The sequence below is a fragment of the Monodelphis domestica genome, chromosome 4 (assembly GCF_027887165.1).
Source record: "Monodelphis domestica isolate mMonDom1 chromosome 4, mMonDom1.pri, whole genome shotgun sequence".
Taxonomy (NCBI): domain Eukaryota; kingdom Metazoa; phylum Chordata; class Mammalia; order Didelphimorphia; family Didelphidae; genus Monodelphis; species Monodelphis domestica.
In genome coordinates, this window is record NC_077230.1 from 380,164,929 (window position 1) to 380,187,116 (window position 22,188).

General features: G+C 41.2%; 1 protein-coding gene across 3 annotated transcripts in view; it reads right to left on the bottom strand.

Annotated features, from left to right (window-relative positions):
* The window catches only part of CATSPER4 (cation channel sperm associated 4), a 29,789-nt gene extending 14,869 nt beyond the window's left edge, over positions 1-14,920 (bottom strand). For 2 of the 3 annotated variants that reach the window (XR_008911517.1, XM_007491348.3), the window contains exons 1-7: positions 13,544-14,920; positions 13,311-13,388; positions 12,893-13,036; positions 6,751-6,852; positions 2,999-3,096; positions 2,588-2,708; positions 1,477-1,610 (exon numbers count right to left, since the gene is read on the bottom strand). Coding sequence is in view for 2 of the 3 variants with exons in the window: in XM_007491348.3 (XP_007491410.2) it covers positions 1,477-1,610; positions 2,588-2,708; positions 2,999-3,096; positions 6,751-6,852; positions 12,893-13,036; positions 13,311-13,388; positions 13,544-13,612 (746 nt within the window). In the remaining variant the exon portion in view is untranslated. The remainder of the gene's footprint in view (positions 1-1,476; positions 1,611-2,587; positions 2,709-2,998; positions 3,097-6,750; positions 6,853-12,892; positions 13,037-13,310; positions 13,389-13,543) is intronic. The other variant, XM_007491349.3, reaches the window with a different exon arrangement.
* Between the last annotated feature and the right edge of the window lie 7,268 nt (positions 14,921-22,188).

The window sequence follows — 22,188 nt, forward strand, 5'->3', positions numbered from 1 at the left end:
AAACAATATCACAATAAACCCTTTGATCCAGCAGTACTGCAGTAACTAGGCATATACTCCAAAGAAATCAAAAACAGGAAAAGAGAGTGGAGTCAAGATGGCAGCTTAGTAGCAGCAAAAGCTGGAACTGCACCGAGAATCCTCCCGAAAACAGAGGGAAAGGTCTCATATGTATGAAAAATATTTATAGCAGCACTTTTTCTAGTAGCAAAGCACTAGAAGAAAAATGTGTGCCTATCGATTAGGAAATGACTGAACAAATTGTGGTATATGAACGTAATGGAATATATTACTTATGTTGTCAAAGACCATGAATGTGGAGAAATCAGAAAAACTTGAGAATGCTTATATGGACTGATATATAATAAAGGACAGTCTGGAGAATAATTTGCATGATGACCTTAATGAAATAAAAGGGGAAACAATATTGCAAGGCCTCTGAGCAAGTGCATTGTACTCTCATGACCTTGGGCAAGTTTCTTAATCTCTATGAGCCTCAGTTTCCTTTTCTGTAAAATGAGGTGGCTGGACTAGATAACCTCTGAGGTCCTTTCCAGCCCTAAATCTATAGTTTTATGATTTTAGAGGGACTGGGTTACCTAGAGGTACAAAACCAGGCATTCATTTTTAGTTGTGGCTAGTGTGTTAAAGGGTTCTCTCTCTTTTTTTTTTTGTCTAGGAAAAAAAATATGAGAATGTGTATGTGTGTGTGTATGTATGTGAAAAGGTAATCATTGGGAAATGGTGGTAATGTGAAAAAAAGAAAATAGCACTAATAAAACAACATTTAAAAAAGAAAAAATATGGCAGCTTAGTAGCAGTGGAAGGTGGAACCCAATGTGAGAATCCTCTAAAAAGAAAATAGTTTAGACATTAGGATCAATTATAGTCAGTGGGTTAAAGATAAATTGATCTATGTACCAATAGATTACATAATGGAATGAAAACAAAATAATTGGAAGAATTAAAAAAGAAACCAGCCAAAAGAAAAAAAGGTAAAGTCCTGGAAGGAATTAAATAAAATTCCTTCATTCCTAGGAAGTCAGGTATTTAAGTGACAAATGAGGGAGGTCTTAGCTCTGCTCTTTCTTCTGGTCTTCCTTCCTTTGGCCTAGAGATTTCCTCAGTCTTCCTCTATGGTCCTGCCATTCCTCCACAATCACAGAGCAGACCTCCTGGAATCATGTTGGGGGTCAACTCTAGCCCCCTAATCAAAAGCCTCTTCTCTTGCCTTCATGAGAAACACTAATGTGTTTCCCATAATTGGAAGTCCCCAATTCTTCATGTCAGTAGTCCCTCTTTCCCCTCCATCTCTTCTCATTTGGAGCCTTCCTATTTGACCCCTGATTATCCCCCTACCCCCATTAGGAGCCCTTCCTCATAGCTTCAGGGACATTTTTCCTCTCAAGGAAAAGGTCTGTCTGTATAAGGTCTTTCCCCATCCCACATCTTAAGGGGCCCCATTACCTTACTCACTGAAAGTCATCATAGATGTCCACCCAGCCATCCTGGGTGATGCAGATGAAGAGGGTGTAAAGGGCTACTTGCATGTTCTGGAAATGGGCAGGGACCATGGAGCCAAAGAGGGTGACTCCAAAAACGGAGAAAACCTACAAAGATTGTAGGATTTGGAGATCATCTATTCCGGACCCTTTGTTTTAAAGAGGAAGAAGCCAAAGCCTAGAAAAGGGAAGTAACTCAACCAAGGCCATTCATTCCACTAGGAAATGGCAGAGGCAGGATTTGAACTCAGGTTCAGTACTCTTCCCACTGTTCCACCATGCTTTCCCAGAGTGGGAGCCTGGGGATGAGTTAACTGACTGGGGTAGAGGTGGGGGAGGATGGGAAGGCAGTTCCTGGAAAGTTGGAAGGGGTGTAAGAGATTGTTATTAGTAATAATTACATTTAAAAAAAAAACCTCCTCCCTTTCTGTCTTAGAATCAACACCGTGTACTGGTTCCAAGGCAGAAGAGCAGTAAGGGCTAGGCAATGGGGGCCAAGTGACTTGCCCAAGGTCACCCAGCTAGGAAGTGTCTGAGGCTAGATTTGATCCCAGGACCTCTCATCTATAGGCCAGAATCTCAATCCACTGAGCCACCTAGCTGCCCTGAATAATTGAATTTTAATAGGTAAAAGAAGTAGGGAATATTAAAGGAACCAGAGGAAGGCCTTGATGGAGAATTTATGGAATGACACACTACAACAAAGCATTAAGGGGATGAATTCTCTACAAGCATAGGTATAGACCCAAGTGGAAGAAATCATGGACCTTAACTAAGTATTCAAGTTACAAAGCATGTTTATATGGTACTTTACAATCTACCTAAGTGCTTCCCTCACAGAAACTCTGGGAGATGGGTAATATATAAGCAATTCTACCACCATTTTGTAAATAGAGAAAGGAAGGCTATAAGACATAAAAGGATGTGTCATTCTAATGTTATATCAGGGATTTGAACTCAGGTCTCTTGGCCCTATGGGCAGTGTTCTTTCCAGGGTCTTGAGCTAGAAGTGGTTTTGGAAAGTAGGAAAAGGATTCTAGGGTGGGAGAGGGTCCCTCCCCAAAGGCCCCAAGGAAGGGACTGACCAGCATGAAGAAGAGGATGAGCGCCATGATGTTAGCCATGTCGGGCAAAGACTGTATAATGACGCGGAGAATTCGGGCCAAGGGTTCTATTGCCATACATACGTGCATCAATCTCAGTGCTCTGAAGAGGGGAGAGGGGAAGAGTTATTCAGGTTCTTCCATCCTCTCTTTGATCCCTCCCAGGAGGAGATCTTCATTCTCCCCATGCCATTCTCCATGGGGTGGCCAGACAAGTAGGTGATCCTCAACTCCTCTACTCCCATTCCCATGCATTTTCTATCCCAGACATCTCCTATGCTCAACCCATCTGGGGGTGCTCCATACCTTCCACTTTCCTCTGAAAGCCTTAGTTCTCTGGGTGTAAAGCAGCACCCCTGGCTCAGAGACAGTTGGTCCTTTCACTCCACCTACCTCAAGGTGTAGGTGATGGCAATGTTATCAAAGATATCAAAGAAGAGTCCCAAGACCAGTCCAAAGACGATCACAAAGTTGAGCATGTTCCATCCATCCTGGAAGGGGGAGTAGGAAAAGAGTTGGTGGTCAGAAGCAATCATTTAAGGCTCACTTTCCCTACTCCTCACTATTATCACTGTCTCAGTGTTCTCTACTAACACCAGCATCCTATGCCCCTTGCTATCAAGGTCCTCATTCTCAAGGCCTGTAGGATTTAGGGAGGGCATCAGAGCTTTGATAACCATTGAGAAGGAGAACTAACTCCCAGATATTCATACAGAACCAGCATCATGAAAAAGAGTTGGAGTCAGAGAGAGAGGTTGCCCTGGATCCTCAAAGTAGTGAGCATAACCCCATCATCCTTTCCTTATGGGTCTGTTCCACCCAGTCTCATGAGACCCTGTACCGAGATAGATGTTTGGGTAAAGAATGAAGATATGGAATTTCTCATGGTAATTGGATAATGGAACACAAATGACCACCATAAGAGACATTTAAGAAAGCTATCTTTGCAACCTTTTGAAGGGTTTGGTCTTGGAGGATTGAAGGACAAAAAGTAATCTTATCTGGATACATCAACAGGAGTCTAAAGTGTCCTATGAAAGTTTTTAGGATTAGCAGGATAATAGATACCCTAACCCTGATACCATCTATTGATGGAGTGTCATCACCAATTGGAACCAGTTCCAATCAATTCACTAAATATTCAGGATGCTGAGCTGGGACCTAAGACTGTGCTCTAACTATTTAAGTAGGCCACCTCTGCAAAGGTTTACAGGGTTGAAGGTGAACTTAATCCTAAGTACACTGACTTCCACCTCTGAAGTGAATCCAAAAACATTTGATTTTGATGATTCCTTAATATTGAGAGAATGGAAGGAAATGTTAAGCTAGCAGTTTCGTCAAAGGACAGGCATATTCTCATCAAGTGAGTAAGTGGGATGTGGGGTGTTCTGAAGGAAAGACCCACCGTATCCAGCTCAAAGATACCTAATCCTTCAGAAAATGATAGAGGAAATTCCTCTCTTTGTGATGGATGACCTCAGAGATCACATAAGGACCTGCTGGTCAACAGCAAACTCATAGATCTCAGGAGCTCATATACATACATCACCTATAGTAATGGATGGAAGAATGGAAAGTTTATGCAAGTGTTTAGACTACCAAGCCAAGAATTTAGGATGTACTGGCTAGTCTATTAGGCTGTTTAAGCTTGGACTTATATGGAGCCTCTATCAGATTCCTATGGTCCCAAGTTATTTCAGGGGAACTTGTCATATATCTCTGAAAAATTGAAACCATTCTCTGGCACCTTCTCTCCTCATCTCACAACACTCAGATGCCTTCCAACACTATCTCCAACCTCAACCTTGTCTCATATGAAGAGGTAACCCTTCTTGCCAAGGTAAGCTGCATTATGTACACAAGTTATCCTATGCCATCTTGTCTTTTCTATCTTGTCTTTTCCAACAGATTGCCCCCTTTAATATTTCTACTTTCTTATTAATCTTCAATGTCACTCTGTATCCTAACCCCCTTCCTACTGTCAACAAATATTCCCATGTTTTTCCTACCTTCCTTCCTTTGTTCCTTCCCTCCTCTTCCTCTCTCCCTTTCCTTCCTTCCTTCCTTCCTTCCTTCCTTCCTTCCTTCCTTCCTTCCTTCCTTCCTTCCTTCCACTTCCTCTCATCTCCACAGTTTGGGTTCTAACCTCATCTTTCAACTGGATTTGCTCTCTCCAGAGTTACCAGTTGTCTCCTAATAACCAAATCCACTGGGTTCTTTTCAGGCCTCATCTTTCTTGACCTCTCTGCAAACTTTCACACTGTCAGTCACCCTCTTCTCCTTGATACTCTCTCCTCTCTAGGTTTTCATGGCAGTATTGTTCTTGGTTCCTCTTCCTACCAGTCTGACCACTCCTCAGTCTCCTTTGCTGGATCTTCACTCAAGTCCTACCCATTAATCCTTAGTGTCCTCCCTCCCCCTAACTCTATCCTGGGCCTTCTTCTCTTCTCCCTCTATACCATTTCCCTTAGTGATCTCCTCAGCTTCTACAGATTCAGTTATTATCTCAAAAATGATTCTCTACTTGCTTATTCATCCTCAGCTTCCATCCTAACTTCCAGAATCAAATTTCCAGCTGCCTATTAGACTTCATGAATGAGAAGTCCTTTAAACATCTTAAACTTAACAGATTCAAAATGGAACTGAATCTTTCTGCACAAACTCTCCTCCTTTTCCTTATTAATGTCAAAGGTACCTTCATCTCCTAGTCACCCACTCTCATAATTTGGGTGTAATTTTAACTTAATCTCTCTCACTGACACCCATATCCAATTTGTAGCCAAATCCTGTCAATGTTACCTTCATAACATCAGTCCTATATGCCCCTTCTCTCCTCTGACACAAAGCCTTGAGTTGTAAAGTCCCTCCTTAATGTAGCCTGCACTTTCCCTTTCCAGTCTTCTCATTCCCTACTTTCTCCTCACCCCACTGTGATCCAGGAACACTGATGGCCTTGCTGTTCTTCAATCAACATGCTCCATCTCCTGACTCTCATACCTGGAATTCTTTTCCTCCTGATTGCTACCCCTTAGACTCACTAATTTCCTTCAAGTCCCAGCTAAAATTCCACCTTCTTAATGATCCAGGACAATCTGGAGGGACTTATAAGAACGCTATCCACACCCAGAGAAAGAACTGTGGGAGCAGAAACACAGAAGAAAAACAACTGCTTGATCACATGGATCAATGGGGATATGATTAGGGATGTTGGCTCTAAAAGATCACCCTAGTGCAAATATCAATAATATGGAAATAAGTCTTGATCAATGACACATGTAAAACCCAATGGAATTGGCTACAGGAATGGGGTGGGAAGAGGGGAGGGAAAGAACATGAATCATATAACCATGAGAACATATTCTAAATTAATTAAGTAAAAAATGTCAAATAAAAAAATAAAATTCCACTTTCTTTAAGAAGTCTTTCCCAATCTCCTTTATACTCTCCTCTCTGTTCATTGCATCTTAGGCACCTGCCACCTCAAAAACATCATAAGAGGGAGGAAAGATATATGCCATGAGAAGGCAAGTCATTGCCACTGCTGCCACTAATAGCCATTCCTGTGAGCAGGAACTAGGAACCTAAAAATAATCTTGGCAGAGTCTAAGAGGAGAAACCATGAAGGGCACTTTTCATGGAAGCGAGAATTGCAGAGATTTAGTCAGCACCAGACTCCAGGGCCAGGAGGAGTATCTGAACAGATCTTTCTTTGACTGAAGTTGCCATAAAGGCAGCTCGAACAGGGTGTTTCTATTCTCCTTCTCTGCTCTCCATCCCAAATTCCAGAGACAGACACCTGCTCACACCAACACCATTGCACTAGTTTTTTTTTTTGTTGTTTTTTTTTAAACCCTTACCTTCTGTCTTGGAGTCAATACTGTGTATTGGCTCCAAGGCAGAAGAGTGGGGTAAGGGCTAGGCAATGGGGGTCAAGTGACTTGCCCAGGGTCACACAGTTGGGAAGTGTCTGAGGCCAGATTTGAATCTAGAACCTCCCATCTCCCTCTCAATCCACTGAGCTACCCAGCTACCCCCAATGCTCTCAGTTTCACAAAGAAGCCTTCACAGAATCCGAGACATAAAGGGCAGAAGCATAGGAGGAACAAGGAGGGTGTTTGAGGCTGGAGGGACAGGACTGAGCTCACCTTCCAAAAGATCCAGAAACCATTAAACCAGCCAAGCAGAACCTCACACATGAGAATCGTAAGCACAATGTCATCTATGGCAGAGAACAACTCATAGTTTTCCTATATGGGAAGGAGAAAGAGAGAGAGTCACAGTCAGTCAGTCAGTCAGACAAACCTGGGAATGAGAGGGGATGTCACTCTGGGGTTCAAGGGTGGGGGAATGAGAGCAGTAGGGATAACAAGAATCTTAGGTCTGGATTGGGCGAAAGAGGAGAGAAAAGGGAGACTATCTCTAGTCATCACCACCTTCTCCCTCCACTATGTGTTTCTTCAACCCCAGGCTGCGGCATGGATTTGGACAGATTTGAAGCAAGGACCTAGGTTCAAATATTGACTCTTCTATTTACTATCTGCAAGACTTTGGCCAGGTCATTTAATTTTTCTGGCCGTTTCTTTCATCTAATTTTTTTATTTGAAAATTTTTATTTAATTTATTTAGAATATTTTTCTGTGGTTACATGATTCATGTCCTTTCCCTCCCATCTTCCCACCCCCCTCCCATAGCCAATGAGTAGTTCCACTGGGTTTTACATGTGTCATTGATCAAGACCTATTTCCATTTTATTAATATTTGCACTAGGGTGATCGTGTAGAGTCTACATCCCCAATCATATCCCCATTGACCCATGTGATCAAGCAGTTGTTTTTCTTCTGTGTTTCTACTCCCACAGTTCTTCCTCTGGATGTGGATAGCGTTCTTTCTCATAAGTCCCTCAGAATTGTCCTGGATTATTGCATTGCTGCCAGTAGAGAAGTCCATTACATTCGATTGTGCCACAGTGTATCCGTCTCTGTGTACAATGTTCTCCTGGTTCTGTTCCTTTCACTCTGCATCAATTCCTGGAGGTCTTTCCAGTTCACATGGAATCCCTCCAGTTCATTATTTCTTTTAGCACAATAGTATCCCATCACCAACATACACCACAATTTGTTCAGCCACTCCCCAATTGAAGGGCATCCCTTCATTTTCCAGTTTTTTGCCACCACAAAGAGCACAGCTATGAATATTTTTGTACAAGTTTTTATCCTTATGATCTTTTGGGGGTATAAACCCAAAAGTGGTATGGCTGAATCAAAGGGCAGACAGTCTTTTAGCGCCCTTTGGGCATAGTTCCAAATTGTCCTCCAGAATGGTTGGATCAATTCACAATTCTACCAGCAATGCATTAATGTCCCCATTTTGCCACATCCCCTCCATCATTTATTACTTTCCTTTGCTGCCATGTTAGCCAATCTGCCAGGTGTGAGGTGGTACCATAGAGTTGTTTTGATTTGCATTTCTCTAATTATAAGAGATTTAGAACACTTTTTCATGTGCTTATTGGTAGTTTTGATTTCTTTATCTGAAAATTGGGGAATGGCATGTTTTTTTGTACAATTTATCTAGCTCTTTATAAATTTGAGTAATTAGACCTTTGTGGGAGGTTTTTGTTAAAAAGATTTTTCCCCAATTTGTTACTTCCCTTCTAATTTTGATTGCATTGGTTTTGTTTGTACAAAATGGCCTTCAGTTTCTTTATCTATTCAGTAGTTGGACTAGATAGTTCTCTCTTTCCAATTCTATGATCCTAGTGCTAGGAGAGAACTTGAACATCATTTTATACACTCCTCCTAATGATATCACAGGGTGATGTCTTGACTTGTAAGTGTGAATTAGATTTAAGTGAGTCAGAGTTACACTTAGATGTTAGCCTTACTCCCAGAGTCATCGAAGACTAGGGACAAGATAAAAGACTGGCAATGACCCTGGATACCTTGGATGACCATAGCATTTTCGATGTTTGACCAAGCTCTAAGTGCTCCACAGCACCTGTTTTGGCCATCTTCATGGCTGTTTAAGCAAACTGTTCTCAACCACCCATTCCAAAAAAAGTCACCACATGCTTGGGGTAGACATCCCCTAATTCAATGATGGGTTTGAGGCCTGTCAGTTACCTTCATCCTGGTTTAGCCCATTTGCTGAGATGGTTTTTCTGGGGTGTGACTGGTGCTACAGCTTCTATGATCCTAGTGCTAGGAGAAAATTTAGACATCATCTCATCCAACCTTTACCCACCCCTCCCATTTAACAGATGAGGGAAAAGAGGCTAAGGGATTTGTCTGTGGTTACGTACCTTGTAAGGAACAGAGCCCAGGTTGGAATCCAGATCTCCTGACCCCAAATATAGTGTTTTCCTCTTCTGTTCTCTCTTCTTTGAGGCTATCTTTCACCCACTCTCATAACTTCAGATGTCACCTCTAAGCAGGTAACTCCCAAATTCTCTCCCAATCCTGACTTTTCTCTAAGCTCCAGAAAAACCTGCATCACCAATGCCCTATAAGACACCTCCCCAAAAGCTGCCCCATCTGAATCTATGAATGCCAAATTGACCTTACTCCCAAACCTGACTTTCCTATTTCTATTTTAACACTATCACTCCAGTCTCAAAAGCTAAAGACCCTCCTTTGGCTCTCCTTTCTGACACTGCACTCCTCCCCATCACCCTGACCATTCAGGTAGGTCATCTCTTGCCCTTCTCAAGTACCATTTAGTCTATTCTCTGACCTACTTCTCCTTGACTCATGTCACGCCTCTAGGCAGGGGTGTGCTAGTAAATGGTTTTAACAACTGGCTCTCTGGAGAAAAAAACAAAACAAAACATTTTTGTTCATTCACATTTTTAAGTTCAATCTGAATTATTAACATTTTCTCCATCTGTTTATTTTGCAGCATTTATCTACCAGTGCCCCAAGTTGATGACCCTGATCTGCTTTCCCCTGGCTCTGAATCCCTTTGGACTTTCTGTAGCTAACTTTTCCCACCAGTGTCTGGAAGTTCCAGCAATAAAGGACCCTTCTTCCTATTCTCTTTCTGTTTCACCCCTTCAGATAACATGACTACAATATTTTTATTTTGGTCTGGTTTCATGATTTCATAGGCATGGGGAACTTCTAGTGTGGAAATGCCTTTTATCAATGCAGGTTGGCAACCAATCCATCATTTATAGTCTTGCACATGGGGTACTTGCACTTAGGGTACTGAGAGATTAAATGATTTGCCTTCAGTCATCCAGAAACTGTATTGGGATCAGGATTTGAATCCAGAACTTCCTGATTCCTAGGCAGGCTTCCCATCTGCTTTGCCATACTATCTCACTCTTAATTAAAATAAAGTCAGTAGGAGCAGCTAGGTAGCAGTGGATAAAGTGCCAGACCTGGAGTCTGGAGAACCCAAGTTCCAATCTGGCCTCAGACACTTCCTAGCTGGGCAAGTCACTTAACCTGAATTGCCTAGCTGTCACTGTTCTTCTGACTTAGAACAGATACTAAGACAGTGTTTCAGATACTCAGAGAGTGTTTCAAAATAAAATAAAATAAATCAAATAAAGTCACTGTAAATATTGAGGGTCCCCTCTCTTTATCTCCTACAAGCTTTTACTAACTCCTTCCTCTACTTCCCCCAACCCAATCCCCAACCAGTTTCATCCCGTGGTAACGGGAGATTAGAGAAACTGGTTTTAATGTAGGGGTGTGCTGGAGTTTACTCCAACAGAAATTTCAGTGTAAGCATTTACGTCTCAGAAGTCACAACAAATCAGGGCTTGATTTTTGTTTTGTTGGTTGTATGGAGTAAAGAAAGTGATTGGAGCTTAGACTGGCCATGGGCTGGACTGTGCTAATTAATATATTCCAATAATATTATAACGAGGACAAACAATAATAGAGGAGGAATGCCTAAATGATGTCTGAGGGTGAGGAGAGTAATGCCTGTGATCTTCGTAGGGACTGGAGGAAAGTGGAACATGGCTTACTGAATGTGAGATGCAGGGCCTCCAGCAGGACAGTGAGACTCACACTATGGACAAGTCTTGAATTTGATGTCTGAAGCTTTTCCCCAGAGTTATGTAGGTTCAATAACTGTTTTCAGTCATATCTGACTCTTTGTGACCCCATTTAGGATTTTCATGGCAAAGATACTATAGTGGTTTGCCATTTTCTTCTCCAGCTTACTTGACAGATGAGGAAACTGAGGCACACAGGGTTAAGTGACTTGCCCAGGGTCACATAGTAAGTATCTGAGGTCAGATCTGAACTCAGGAAGATTCATCTTCCTGACTCCAAGCCCAGCTTTCTATGCACTGTGGTGCCAACTAGCTGCCTCCTTGGGCTCAATAAAGTACTTGCTTAAATAATAAACAGGACTGTGAGGGACCTTGAAAGTACATCAAATCCATTCTTCTCATTTTATATATAATGAAACTGAGGGCCAGGAAAGTTAAGTGACTTACCTAGGCTCACACAATGAGTTAATATCTAAGGACAAGATTCAAATCCAGGACTTCCTAAATCCAACTCTAGCACTTTTGACACTGCACTAAGCTACTTTACTATGTTACATGACTTTCAACTCCTATCTTCCCACAAAGAGTGTCTTCTCCCTCATGGTACCATAGAATTTGATTTGGAGGGGTCCTCAGAAGTCATATAGTCTAACTCCATTATTTTACAGTAAAGATTTTTGGGACCCAGAGAGATCAAATAATTTGCCCAATGTCATATAGGTCGTCTGACTCCAAATTCACTTTTCTTCTCATTGCACCATACTATCTCCTCGTGATCTCTCCAAATCCTACCTATTTCTCAAGGGTCACCTCTGAGTCCATCTTCTCCAGAAGGCCTTCTCTGTCTTCTCCCAGACTAAGTCTCTGATGCCCTACAGTTTTGTCTGACACTTCTTGCAGGGCACTTAGCTCCTAGTGCCTAGTAGGATTCATATGCCTCACTTCTCTCTAATGGGAAAGGAAATTCCCTGAAAATAGGAATAGGCATCTTTCTCTGCTCTTCATTTATCTCTGAACCTTGAGGTTTAGCCAAGGACAAGAAGTGCACAGTGAAGCCTTGTTGCTAGGGGAGAGGATGGAAGATGGGTAAATATAAAGATTTATCCATCAATGAATGGATGGTGAAAGAAAGAGAAATGGAGAATGATGGGCAGAGAGGAATACATGGAAGGAAGAGAGAAGGAGGAAAGAATGGAGGGATAGATGAAAAGCTGGATTCGAAAGAGCGAATTGGGGAGAAGTAGATGCATGGTTGAATGAATTGAGGAGGGAAATATAAAAAGATGAAGAGGGATGGATAGATATGGAATGGGGATGGGAGGATTGGATGATAATATGGTTGGGGAAGGATAGATAGAGGGCTGAGTAGAAGATGGGAAGGAATGATAAGTGGAGAAGAGTGAGTGGAAAGGATAGATGAGAAATAAATAGATGATTATAAGGATGAATGGATGATTAGACGATGCTATGATGGAGGGGAGAGGGGAATGGATAGGGAAGGATAGATGGAGGAATGAATAGAAAATAGGAGAGAAGGATGGATCAGTAAATAGTGCTATGGATGGCAGAAATGGAAAGAATAAGAGATAGATAAGTAGAGGTGCTATGGAAGTACATATGGAAAGGAATTTATTAAGGCCTACCATGTGCTGGGCATAGAACTAAACATTTTTTTACAAATATTATCTCTCTGTTAAAATATTAAAAATTGTTTTTAAATGTAATTGGGGGAAAATACTATTTTAAACAGTAAATATTATCTTTCACTTTATTCTCACAACACCCTAAGATCTAGGTACTATTCTTTTTTTTTAAACCCTTACCTTCCATCTTAGAATCAATATTGTGCATTGGTTCCAAGGCAGAAGAGTAATAAGGGCTAGGCAATGGAGTTTAAGTGACTTGCCCAGGGTCACACAGCTAGGAAGTGTCTGAGTACAGATTTGAACCTAGGACCTCCTGTTTCTAGCCCTAGTTCTCAACCCACTGAGCCACCCAGCTGTCCCCTTCTAGGTACTATTCTTATCACTATTTTATAGATGAGGAAACTGAGGCATAAAACTGAGGCATACAGAGGGGAAGTGATTTGCCCAGGATCACACAACTAGTCTGAAACAGATGTTGAACTCTAGTCTTTCTGACTCCAAGTGCAGTATTCTAGACACTAGGTCATCTAAGTGCCTCCACAGGAGAGAGATGGATAGGGGATGGAGAAAAGAGGAAGACCTTGGGGGAGTGGGTGAAGGGAGGAGAGTCAGAAATTGGGTCCTGGGTCCCACCTGGCCAAGGTGAGAATTAGTGCGCAGAGCGATGGTAATGGCATTAGCCACCAGGAGTATGGCCAACAATGCCTGGAAGACTGGATGTCGAAGGAGTTGTCTGATGTACATGTAAGTGATGAACTCCTGCATGTCCCAAGCATCCTAGGGAGGGAGGGAGAGAGAGAGAAAGAGAGAGAGAGCAAGTATCTCACTGTGAGAGGGGAAGTTCAGCCGCCCCACCATAGAGGAAGCACTGGAGAGAGGCAGGGTTATAATGGACAAGTTCACTACAGAGGCAACTCTGAGGATGGCACTGGGGGCTGGGGCAGGACTGCAAGAGACAGCATGCTTGATCTAGAAGAAAAGGGGCAGGAGAATCACTTGTAAGGGAAATGCTGGGATGGGAGGGCCTGGTCACCTTAACCCAAAGTCTTACCCTCGTAATTGTGACCTCCCGACGATTGATGAGTACTTTTTCTTCTGGCCTTCCATAGGATTCTTTTAATCCACCACCCTAAAAAGTGGGAGAGGGAAGACTTTACTCAGTACCCAAGCTATGCCAGGGGAGGTCCTCCATTCTTCTCTCCTTCCTATCTCTTCTTTTTTCCTTCCCTCCCTCAATCTCTTCCTCTACCCTGAACATCCAGCCTGAGTGCCAGGACCACTTACCTTGACAAAGTTCACTGGCCTGCCTGATTCTGTGTCCCAATGTGTCCATTCAGGTTTACTCTCATTCATTATGCCTTCCTGACCCAATGCCTGATCCTCACGGAATCCCGATTCCAAGAATTCTAAGTCAGCCTTTATAGGCCACCTCACAAACGAGTCCCTGTGACCACAGACATTCTAAGCACTCCACGACCCCTTCTAGACCCATGGGCCTGTCTGGAGAGACATTGGGCCAGCTTGGAAGTTGGAGCCACCTAGATCAGCTCAGAACCCAAAACGACCCATTACTCACCTCCTAGGGCTAGGTGTAAATTTGAAGAAAATAGGTGTTCTTCTCTGCATCTTATAAGGTTCAGAAAAAAACGTAAGATCCCATCTCTGTCTAGAGATAGAAATAACCTTAGAGGTCAGGTAGATCAATGATCTCATTTTTTAAAATGAGGAAAGTGATGCCCAGAGAAAATGATTTGTCCTAGGTCATGTATGAATAAGTAAGTGGCTGAACTAACATTCAAAAAAACTTCAAAATGTGAGTTCTTTCCACTCTCTGTCTCCAGCAGGACAAATCCAGTCACCTCTTACGCTCCGAGGCTCACCCAACTTCTGTTCAATAAATGGAACAAAATTAACTTCTTTCATCTGTACACCCAACGGGCTGCTGAGGCTCGTCATGTCTCCCATTCTACTTTCCCATTCTTATAGATGCTGCCTTTTCTCCTCTGACACTACCATCACCATGCTATGAGCCTTCATGTCAGGCCTCGATTACTGCAGTGGCCAGCTGATTGGTCTCCTTCCCTCCCTCAAGTCTCTCCTCCCTCCAGCCCATCCTTCCACTCAGCTGCCAAAAGAAGTGGCCTTTCTTCAGACCAAGTGACAGTCAGATAGAGAGATCTTTCCCATTTCAAATTCAAATCCAGGGCCCTAGGGAGGTCAGGGGCTCAGGAGACCCAAGCAAGGGTCTGCTTCCATTACAGCTCATTCCTAGCCCTCACCTCCCAAAGGACAGGCCTGAGCAGCTCTTTCCATAGTTCAATTCAGGTCAAAAAACGTTTATTGAATAAATGCTAGACACTGTGCGAAGTGCTAGAGATTCAGATAAGAAAAGGAAAGTCAGTCCTTGCCTTCAAGGATGAGACAACATATAAAGGGAAGCTGAAAACTGTGCAGGAGAGGACCATGAGGTGCCTAACTGTCAGGGCCATGATATTCCATGGAGCAGAAACCAAGGAGAGTTCTGGATGGAAAATGGAGAGTTGTCTGAAAAATTCTGCAATCTCTATTAAGGAAGAATTAAGCATTCATTACTCCATTCTTCAGTCCTCTAGTCATAGGAGAGAAACCAGATGATTTGGGAAACCAAGTCAATCAGCATGAGAATCAGATTTCAGGTGATCCCCTTTTCCTAGGGGAGGCAAGATGTTCTGCTGATGGGAAAGGCGGCATTATCATAGACTCTTCTCTTGGGGAGACTATGGCTCGATGGCCAGCCCACCCATCTTCTTTGATTTGGGCATGCAATTCAGGACAATCCTGTGCTAGTGTCTCCCATATCTCACAGTTAGAGAGACCTTGAGAATGTCCTTGTTCCATTTCTTCAGATTTCCATGCAAGCACTTGCCTTGTGTGAGTTCTCCATAAAATAGTCTTTTAGGCAAACGTGTGTTTGGCATTTGAACAACATTGCCAGTCCATCCGAGTTGCGCTCTCTGCAGTAGACCCGGTGGAGTTCTCATTTTTCTTTTAGTAGCTTCTGAATGCAGTAGAGTCTGAATGCTTGGCAGTTCAGCTTGAGAAAAGACCTGAGTATCTTACCTTGCCAAAGGATCTTCAGAATCTTCCAAAGACCATCCAAATGGAAATGATTCGATGCATGATGTTGGTAGACTGTCCAGGTTTCACAGGAATACGATAAGGAGGTCAGCAGAACAGCTCTGTACACTTACAATTTGGAGGTAGCCTAATAATACCTTTTCACTTCCACACTTTGGAACCTCTCAAACATTGAGCTAGCCCTGGAAATGTATGCATCAACCTCATTATCTATGAGGACATCCCTGGAAAGCATACTGCCAAGGCAAATGAATTATCTACAGCATTCAGAATTTCTCCATTTGCTATAGCTGATGGTTCTTTGTATGGTTGGTGTGCTGCTGATTAGTGGAGAACCTCTGTTTTCTTAGTATTAATTGTCAGGTCAAAAGTAGCATAAGTAGTAGAGAATGATTCATACTTTGTTGCATCTCAGTCTCAGAGGCTGCACTGAACACACAATTATCTGCAAACAAAGTCATGCACCTGCAGGGAAACAGGTATCCCAATATTCAAAAGTAAACAACTTGCTGTTAATTTGTGATGAAATTCTAAAAGAATTAATTAAACAGATTAACATTTGCGAAATAAATAAAGATCACTGGGAGCCAGTATGGGTTCACTTAGAACTAGTTTCAAACCAAACTAATATTGTTTTCTTAGTGTAAAAGAGAAGTTACCAAAGGAGAGAGAAATTCAGATCCAGCAATGCAAAGGAACACATATTACATTAGACAAGTCTACTAGGAATGATAGGTCAGGGGCCATGGATAGAATGAAACATTTCATCAGGATATTTCACAGAATTTGTCACCATACCTTATTGGATTTGTATGTGACAACTGTTGAAAATAAAGCTGATTCAAATTCAGGCTTCATTTATAGTGATACAGCAGCAAAAAAAAAGAAAATCTTTTCATGCATTCTACATTGGTCTGAGCATATCATTATATTTTGACACCCTGTTAAAAGATTGGAAGTATCAATTCTGTGTGCGTAGAGCTGGCAAATCCTATAGTTGGAATCTAGAAAGGGAAAGTTAAGTATATAATCACAATGTTTAACTATAGGAGAGAAAGCCTGAAGAAGACTGAAAAATCACCTAATATAATTTCTTCTCCAACTTGAAGGGTAAAAAGGTGAATTATCTTGTGTTAGGTCACAAAGGCAGGAAATTAAACTGGATGGAATTTAAACTCCTTTTCCCTAAGTCCACATCCAGTACTTTTTCCTAGTACATCATACTGCCTCTCACTTTTCCCACCTGAGAAGGCTCTCAGAAAAAAAAATAAACAATTTTAATTTAATTTAATCTATTTATTTATAATTAAATTAATTTAAATTAATTAAAACATGAGGATGAACTAGGAAAGGACAATGAAAGAAGAGTTCACTTCTTTTTAAAAATATTTACATATATAAATTTTATTTTCAATTACAAGCAAAAACAATTTTTTACATTTGTTCTTAAAAACTCTACAGTGGGGGATATCCTTTTTTACCATGAGTCCCTTGGAATTGCCCTGGATTCTTACCTTGTTGATAAAAGTTAAGTCATTCACAGTTGGTCATTTACATTATTGTAACTATGAACTGTGTTCTCCTGGTTCTGCTCACTTCATTTGTATCACTTCAGATAAGTCTTTCCAGGTTTTTTTGTGATCATCTTGCTTGTCCTTTCTTATGGCACAATGGTATTTCATCACAATCATAAGCCATAACTTGTTCAGCTGATGGATATTCTTTTACTTTCTAAGTCTTTGCCATGACAAAACGAGCTGCTAAAAATATTGTAAAACATAGTTTCTTTTAGTTTTTCTCTGATCCTCTAGGAAATAAATCTAATAGTGATATTACTGGATCAAAAGGTAAGTACAGTTTTATAATTTGTTTGAGTATAATTCCAGGTTCAATTCTTTAATATTTGCCTCCATTTTTCCCTTTGATTTCCTCAGCATATTCTTATATATTTTCAATAAAATTATGTGTGAATCTTGGATAAAAAAGAAAGTCATGCACCAACTAACTGTCCCTCTACTTTAGTTTTGACTTGTAGCCTTTTTTTTTTTTAACCCTCACCTTCCATCTTAGAATCAATACTATGTATTGGTTCTAAGGCAGAAGAGTGGTCAGGGCTAGGCAATGGGGGGTAAGTGACTTGCCCAGGATCACACAGCTAGGAAGTGTCATATTTGAACCCAGGAACCTCTGACTCTGGCCCTGGCTCTCAATCCACTGAGTCACTCAGCTTTCCCCTTGTAGCCTTTCAAGTTAAATAATTTACTGATCAGTATAATACCTGATCTTGATGCCATTTTATCCTCACTGAAGGGGTCTGAAAACATTGCTGAAATATCATGCTAAATAAAAGTATCAAAATCCTTTATCCAGAACCTGTATAAGCATGCTGTCATGAAGATGTCATACAATATTGATAAACTACTTCAGGCAATCAAATTTTGCCATCATCTCCCACAAATCATCATAAGCAACAGTATCAAAGTCAGATTGATGAACATTGTGTATAAACCTCTGCTCTGCTCCTGACATTTCACCTGGAGTTGTTGTTGGGCAACAGACACCAAACTGACCATTCTTCAGTCTATTCTGAAGCCACACTAGATCTTGGATTAGATGACCATCCCCCAGGTGACGAGCACTTTGGCACGAATCTTTCCATCAATGATTAAGAGAGAGACTTCTCTGTGATTTTCACAAGACAACCTATTTCCTTTTCCTTTATAGAAATGGAAATGGAGGCATCCTTGATCTCCTGGGGAATAACTTCCTCTTGCCATATAACCCAGAAGATTTCAGTCAGCTTTTGTGTAAGCAATAGATCCTCCGTCTTATAAATCTCTACTCTAATGAAATCAGCATCAAGTTCTTTGCCACACAACAGGAGCCTAATGATACTCAAAATCTCTTCTTCTATTGAAATTCAACTACAGAGGGATTAACTTCAACCTGAAGTATATGCTCAGTATTGATCAAGGACAGTCTTGAGAATTCTATGGAAGCATTCAGCCTATTCCTCCAGGATCATGGCCTTATCACTGATACATGTGATTCCATCCACATTGAATGCTGAGAAGCCATAGGTTTTTGACCCATAAATAACCTTCAATGCATTATAGAAGTGGTTTGGATTGTGTCTTTCAGTGCGAAAAACCAGAATTTCATCTACCTTCTTAATGAGCCAAGAATCCTGCATCTCTCTAAATTTTTCTTTGTACTTTACTTTTTAAGCCATTAAATACTAACTTCTTAGAGATGGTTGAACTATCCTGCTAGTAAACTTGGTGGAGTTCTCATTTTTCATTTGGTAGTTTTTGAATTTCCCCATCATTTTCTTCAAGCCAATCCTGATGTTTGTGAGTGTTCTGGCTAGATGAGTAAATGTAGTGCTATGCCCCAAGTCTCTGAAAGCTTCCCACTCCTTTTCTGCTCCACTGTTGCCAACTGTGTGTTGCCTCAGCTTTCCCTCCAAGTCAGAAATAAACTATTCTCACGCTGAGAAATGCTCTAATATGTTAGCATTGTCTTCTGGTAGTCGTCTTGCCTGGTGGCCACTGATTTTGTTGAATGTGAATGTTTAGCTTGGAGAAGTTAAGTCTATGATTGGTCCAGTACCCTGTGCCACATATCACTTTAGTTACTCAGAGCCTGTCTCTTCTTCAATGACATAATTTATTATATGTCAATGTGTGCTTTGAGAGTGCATGCAGGAAGTTTTATTGTGCTCAAATAAATGGAAGACAGTGGTGGTGATGAGAAGCTCACAAGGCACACAAGACTTCAATAGTTAAGTGCTATTATTATTGTTGTTTCCAACACCATTCCTCCCAAGGACTCTCTTATAGTTTGTGCTTACTCTGTTATTAAAGTCACCCCGAATCACAAGTTTTTCCTCTTTTGGAATACTGTTGATGAGGTTCTCCAGGTCTTCCTAAAAATTTCCTTTTACTACTTATTTAGCAGGGTTCATCATTGTGGGAGTATACTCATTAATGATGGTGACGGGCACTTTCCTGTAAGGGGCAATCACATTTTCATGAGTCTGCCATTCACTCTTTTGGGAGGCATACAAACTTGTTGAATAGATTAGATTTGATTGCAAAATCTATGCCAACTTCTCTGTACTCTTTATCACAGTGACAACTCCAGAAAAGCATGTATCTAGGACCAGCTTTGGTAAGCTGGTCTTTATTTGCCAGTCTCATTTTAATCAGGGCTGCCATTCGGATGCCATATCTACTGAGTTCTCTTGAAATAAAAGCTGTTCCTCTTTCAGGTCTACTGGATTTCATATTGCCCATAAATGTGTGCATATTCCACATACAATGGTGAATGGAATCATCATTGCAAAAGTTTCTGTGTATATTTTTGTGTTTTGTCAGCAAGATAGGATCCCCACCTGTTATGAATTTTAGATTTTCTCTACCCTGATTAGTCTTTAAAATCCTAGCAACCAGGAATGTATACATCTCTATTTAAGGATTAAGTGTTGAGGAGGATGGCCTATGACAGACATGTGCTAGCAAGTGACAAATAAGAAACAACTGACAGACCCCCGGGTGTAAATAATAGACTCGAATACAGGACTACAATCCCCACAAGCCTTTGCTCCACTTCCCCAAAATGCTTTGTAATCTCACGGGAATTCTGAGGTGGGCCGAGATGGAGGAAGGATTTAAGCTGGTGGCAAAGGTCTTCTCTAGGGGGCTCTTGGACTTCTGCTTTGGGGCAGGCGTGGCTTTTTTTTTCATAATGTAGGTGAAGTTGTGTCTAGGCCTCACTATGGCCTAGACACGTGTCTCTTATCCTGTATTTTATTTAATCCTTAATCTTCAATAAACCTCTAAAAAACATAATACTCCTTGCAGAGAGAAACTAATTTCTACCTGCCTCAGTCTCCCCGTTTCCCCTAAATTTTAACTGTTACATGGGCTGTCCTAAGTCAAGCTTAAGCTACTATTGGTACATGTGAGACACAGGAAGTGATGTAAAGAATGGTCTACATATTTTGCATCACTTCCTCTCTCTGGCCTCTCTTGCAGAAATATGGCTCTCACTTTCACTCTCACTTGCAGAGACAAGTGCTGGGTGGTGTTTGGTGTGATTGCAGCTCTTGTTGGGTTTTTGGCATTTTGCAGCTTGCCAGTGAAGTGACTGAGAGAAGTTCTTAGCTTGCTTTTAAGTGGTTTAGGCGGATTCCTTTTTCCTTTACCTCCTAAAACGCTATACTTCTAGGAGACCCCTCATCTAGGAGGAGGCCTCATGGCTGGTAGTTGAGCTAGATTGAGAAGGCCCCTTGGCCTAGGCCTCTGAACTCCTGCCTGGCTCAGCCAGGGCTAGAACAGTTTAAATTCTCTTTCCTCTCTCTCACTTCTTCTTAATTTCTTCCCTCTATTGTAATTAAACCACCATAAAATTCCCAAACTGATTTGAGTATTTTATTGGGATTGTATTAAACCCTGGTGACCACTAGTATAATATATTCAGTCAATAACCCCTAAATTTTACCCCTTACCCTTTCTCAGTAAGCAGGACAAGGTTAAATGAAACAGACACTTTCTTTTTTTTAATTGAAAAAATTTTATTTAGTTAATTAATTTAGAATATTTTTCCATGGTTATATGATTCTTGTTCTTTCTCTCCTCTCCCTCCAGCCAACAAACAATTCTACTGGGTTTTACATGTGTCATTGATACAGACCTATTTCCATATTATTGATATTTGCACTAGAGTGATCACTTAGAGTCTACATCCCCAATCATATTCCCATTGAACCATGTGATCAAGCAGTTGATTTTCTTCTGTGTTTCTACTCCCACAGTTCTTCCTCTGGATGTGGATAGTGTTCTTTCTTATAAGTCCCTCAGAATTGTCCTGGGTCATTGCATTGCTACTAGTAGAGAAGTCCATTACATTCAATTGTGCCACAGTGTATCCATCTCTGTGTATAATTTTCTCCTGGTTCTGCTCATTTCACTCAAAGTGGACACTTTCAAGCAGATCATATTTAAGCACTTTGTCTAGTCCATTCCTCATGCCAGGAGACAAAAGTACGGTCCTTAAAAAAGGTAGCTCAGACATCCAAAAGAGGGCCACAGAAACCTAGTATTGCTTTGGTACAGTGAGAAGAGACCCTGTGCTTTGGGCTGCCAGTTGAACTTGTTGAACTTGGCATCTTCTATGAGTTGCTCTCTATAATAATAGGGAAAGGACAAAGAGGGAGTATTTGGGAGGAAAAATAATGAGGCCCATTGTGGAAAGGAAACAAAAACAAGTTCTGAACTTTCTGCCACTGTGTTGGAACAAGCAACAGTGGGAATATCCATAGAGAAGAAATTGACAAGATTGACAGTTAGTTTGGGAAGGGGCAACTGGGAGTAGCAGTGGGTCTTGTGACTAGTCCACTTCCTTCCTGGCATGGGGAGTGTGAAGAGCTTGGCTTTTGGTTCCGAGTCTCTGGATTGAGGTGTGTGAATCTTAAAAACTACTCAGACTGTACCTTAGAAGATTTGGTTTAGCTATTCCCTTATTGTAACAATGGAGATACTTGGTCTAACAAGAATCAGGAATGTATTGGAAACTTTTAAAATTACTCCACCCTAATTAGACATACTTTAGGGGAAGATAAAAGTTGTAAACTCCTGATTAAACAATGAAGGTACTTAACTCATACCTTATAGTGAAGCTAGAACCTTAAGTGAGGTCTATTTTTAGATCTAATACAAAAAGGTGTTAAGTACCTGTAAAGGTTAAATTAATCACAAAAAGGTCAAGTAACTTACAAAAGGCAAGCCCAACAAAGAGGTGTGAAGTAC